The following is a 4296-nucleotide window of genomic DNA, read 5'->3' as shown; positions in this document are numbered from 1 at the left end:
CATGATGTAATTGCAGCTTCCTGACAGGCCACTGCCCCCACTCCACATAAACGCACTGATATAAAATGTCTGCCACTATTTAGTTACACAGAGAGAGACCCCCTGTCACAAAATGGAGGTTACCTGCGTTCCCCAGTCACGCCTTGGCCTACCTCCGCCACAAGCCTGGGCACGATCCCTCGTTCAAGCACGTCTCCACTGTGTCCTGCTGCCGTATCCATGATTGTGCTCCAGCGTCTCCCTGCTAGCGGCCATTGGATCAGGCTGCAGCACGCCGGAGTTCCCGCTGCTCCCCTCCATGGGCAGTGCCATGACAGTCTCCAGACAGCTGATTCTCCAGGAGCCAACCCAGAGTCTCTCCGTGTCATGTGAGCAGTCCATCCACTCAGCTGCAGGCACTGGGTATAAGTTCCAGCTCTCAGCACTAACAAGCTGTCAGTGCTTTGGTGTCTCTCAGCCTGGAGTGAGCTCCAGAATCTCCTGCTGGTGATAGACTCAGTGCAAGTTACCATCCCCCGCACTGCCTGACTCCCTGGATGATTTAAAGGGCCATCACTGCCGTTACATCCTGGCATCTCCAGACTCCCTCGAAGTCCTCCAGTGATCCAGAGGGGCTGTCCTATATCCCTAGGGGCATTAGAGATTCTGCTGGTTCCTACCAGTTTCCAGTTCTCCGATGTGCAGAGTAGCGCACCATAGTATCCGGAAAACCTGCCACTGCTGTCTACAACATTGCAGTATCCATTATGCAGAACCACAGCATCACAGCTACAGCATATGGAATCCCCACTGCACTACCTCAGCTGCCCAGCATCTGAAAACCCGTGTTGCTGACATCCTCAGCTTCATCTACAAGCATTGCCGACATCCTCGGCTTTGTTCACAGGTATTTCCGACATCCTCAGCTTCATTTACAAGTGTTGCTGACATCCTCAGCTTCGTCTACAAGTATTGCTGATGCCCTCAGCTTCTTCTACAGTCATTACCATAGACTTCTACCTCTTCACAGCTACCACACTGGTTCCAGCCAGTGACCCGAGCCTCTCCTGCATTGCTGTTCCTCCCAGCATTCCGTTACTCACCAGTCCTCACAGCTACCACACTGGTTCCAGCCAGTGACCCGAGCCTCTCCTGCATTGCTGTTCCTCCCAGCATTCCGTTCCTCACCAGTCCTCACAGCTACCACTGGTTCCAGCCAGTGACCCGAGCCTCTCCTGCATTGCTGTTCCTCCCAGCATTCTGTTACTCACCAGTCCTCACAGCTACCACACTGGTTCCAGCCAGTGACCTGAGCCTCTCCTGCATTGCTGTTCCTCCCAGCATTGTTACTCACCAGTCCTCACAGCTACCACACTGGTTCCAGCCAGTGACCCGATCCTCTCCTGCATTGCTGTTCCTCCCAGCATTCCGTTACTCACCAGTCCTCACAGCTACCACACTGGTTCCAGCCAGTGACCCGAGCCTCTCCTGCATTGCTGTTCCTCCCAGCATTCCAGTATTCACCAGTCCTCACAGCTACCACACGGATTCCAGCCAGTGACCTGAGCCTCTCTGCATTGCTGTTCCTCCCAGCATTCCGTTACTCACCAGTCCTCACAGCTACCACACTGGTTCCAGCCAGTGACCCGAGCCTCTCCTGCATTGCTGTTCCTCCCAGCATTCCGTTACTCACCAGTCCTCACAGCTACCACACTGGTTCCAGCCAGTGACCCGAGCCTCTCCTGCATTGCTGTTCCTCCCAGCATTCCGTTACTCACCAGTCCTCACAGCTACCACACTGGTTCCAGCCAGTGACCCGAGCCTCTCCTGCATTGCTGTTCCTCCCAGCATTCCGTCACTCACCAGTCCTCAAGTGACTCTCTCTATAGGTGTTACCCGGCTACATATTGCACTGGTGGCTCCCATCAGTGGTCCAGTACTCACAGCCGGTCACCTACCATCACAGTTCATACTGCCTGACTACCACGCCTGAATCAGACCAATTAAGCCAGCCCAGTTCTGTCCACAGCGCTCAAGAACAGATGCAATGTCCAGTACTAGTCCGGGTGCACAACCTAACCCAGCCATGACACCCCCCTCCTGTAATGTCACCCCACTATTCACATGAGCTGTCAAAATCAGACATAGCTAAAATGGCAGCGTGTGTACCCTCCTTTATACACCAGATGGGATATTTATACACAGCAACACTGATATTATGTGGACACAAAAGTAACAATACAAGTGACACATTAACAGGAAATTGTTTCTGTCACCATAGCAACAATTATCTGGAAATAAGATAATACACAGACACATAAAATGACTCACCGGAAATATTTTGTTTTTAAACAACTTTATTTCATATCTTTAATACACAGATTTTTGTCTATATGTGGGAGGGCCCGGACCATTTTCCAGGGGGCTGCGTGATGTCACATCTGCGTTCATCTCTGATTAACCCCCTATAAGCTTCCAGAGTGCACCTCATATCTCATCTTTTCTTCATTTTAAGTATACTCCAGAAGATTAAAATGGTTCCTCACCTGACTGATGTCTATTTTGTGCAACAAGAGCTAATATATTTCTCATAGTATAGAAATGGCCTCTCACCTGTGTGACTTCTCTGATGTGTGACTTCTCTGATGTCTATCAAGATGTGATTTCAGTGTAAAACATTTCCCACACTCAGAACAAGAAAATGGCTTCTCACCTGTGTGACTTCTTTGATGTCTAAGAAGATCTGATTTGAGTGCAAAACATTTCCCACACTCAGAACATGGAAATGGCCTCTCACCTGTGTGACTTCTTTGATGTTTAACAAGTTCTGATTTGTGTGCAAAACATTTCCCACACACAGAACATGGAAATGGCTTCTCACCTGTGTGACTTTTCTGATGTCTAAGAAGAACTGATTTCTGTGCAAAACATTTCCCACAATCAGAACATTGAAATGGATTCTCACCTGTGTGACTTCGCTGATGTGTAACAAGTTGTGATTTCCAGGAAAAACATTTCCCGCAGTCAGAGCAAGAAAACGGCTTCTCACCTGTGTGACTTCTTTGATATCTAATAAGAACTGATTTGTGCACAAAACATTTCCCACACTCAGAAAATGGAAATACCTTCTCACCTGTGTGACTTCGCTGATGTGTAACAAGTTGTGATTTCCGGGAAAAACATTTCCCGCACTCAGAACATGGAAATGGATTCTCACCTGTGTGACTTCTCTGATGTATAACAAGACTTGATTTGTGTGCAAAATATTTCCCACACTCAGAACATGGAAATGGCTTCTCACCTGTGTGACTTCTGTGATGTTTAACAAGTTCTGATTTCCGGGGAAAACATTTCCCGCACTCAGAACATGGAAATGGATTCTCACCTGTGTGACTTCTCTGATGTATAACAAGACTTGATTTCTGTGTAAAATATTTCCCACACTCAGAACATGGAAATGGCTTCTCACCTGTGTGACTTCTGTGATGTTTAACAAGTTCTGATTTGTATGCAAAACATTTTCCACACTCAGAACATGGAAATGGATTCCCACCTGTGTGACTTCTCTGATGTATAACAAGATTTGATTTCCGTGTAAAACATTTCCCACACTCAGAACATGGAAATGGATTCTCACTTGTGTGACTTCGCTGATGTGTAAGAAGTTGTGATTTCAGTGTAAAACATTTCCCACACTCAGAACATAGAAATGGCCTCTCCCCTGCCTTACCTGTCTGTGGGTTAATAGGCTTTGTGTTCTGTGTAAAACATTTGGCATCTACAGAACAGGGAAACTCTGTATTTACTCTCAGAGCTGTAACAGATGCACCAATATCAGAGTGATCAGGAGAACATTTCCCAGGATCAGAGGGATCAGCTGATAGAGCTGGATGTATAATTGGGGTAATGGGGTTAGCTCCTGGAGAATCCTGTCTACTGTCATTATCTTTTATGTCACAATCCGGGGATAACATTAGATGTCCTTCTGAGATATTCCTGCTTGTGTGTCCATCTGCTGGAAATAAAATACATTATGGAAATGTGACATTTTCTGTAACAATATTAATCTTGTAAACAATAGGAGAAGACAACTCGCTGGGACACTTAATTGTATATGTGTGTATAATAAAACATAACTTTTAATGAAGGCTTTATAATATTGTGTCTCAGACGATCATTGTGTCCACCCTCCTGAGAACACTCACAATAACAAATGTAATATTATAATAAGACTTAGATATATCTCTCTCTTGTACTGGTAACTAGCCATGAAGTATAAATGGAGATGTAGTCACTCGCCAAGTCCTATGTCAGCAC

At 46.5% G+C, this 4296-nt stretch overlaps 1 protein-coding gene across 1 annotated transcript; it reads right to left on the bottom strand.

Moving 5' to 3' along the window:
- Positions 1-2392: 2392 nt before the first annotated feature.
- Positions 2393-3988, bottom strand: LOC134984073 (gastrula zinc finger protein XlCGF26.1-like). The gene has a single exon (XM_063949710.1). It carries the CDS (start codon positions 3951-3953, stop codon positions 2589-2591), a length of 1365 nt encoding a protein of 454 aa, XP_063805780.1. The 5' UTR covers positions 3954-3988; the 3' UTR covers positions 2393-2588.
- Between the last annotated feature and the right edge of the window lie 308 nt (positions 3989-4296).

This window comes from Pseudophryne corroboree (genome assembly GCF_028390025.1).
Source record: "Pseudophryne corroboree isolate aPseCor3 chromosome 3 unlocalized genomic scaffold, aPseCor3.hap2 SUPER_3_unloc_34, whole genome shotgun sequence".
Classification (NCBI taxonomy): Eukaryota; Metazoa; Chordata; class Amphibia; order Anura; family Myobatrachidae; genus Pseudophryne; species Pseudophryne corroboree.
The sequence above is the reverse complement of the archived record's forward strand: the minus strand, read 5'-3'. Positions and strand labels throughout refer to the sequence as shown.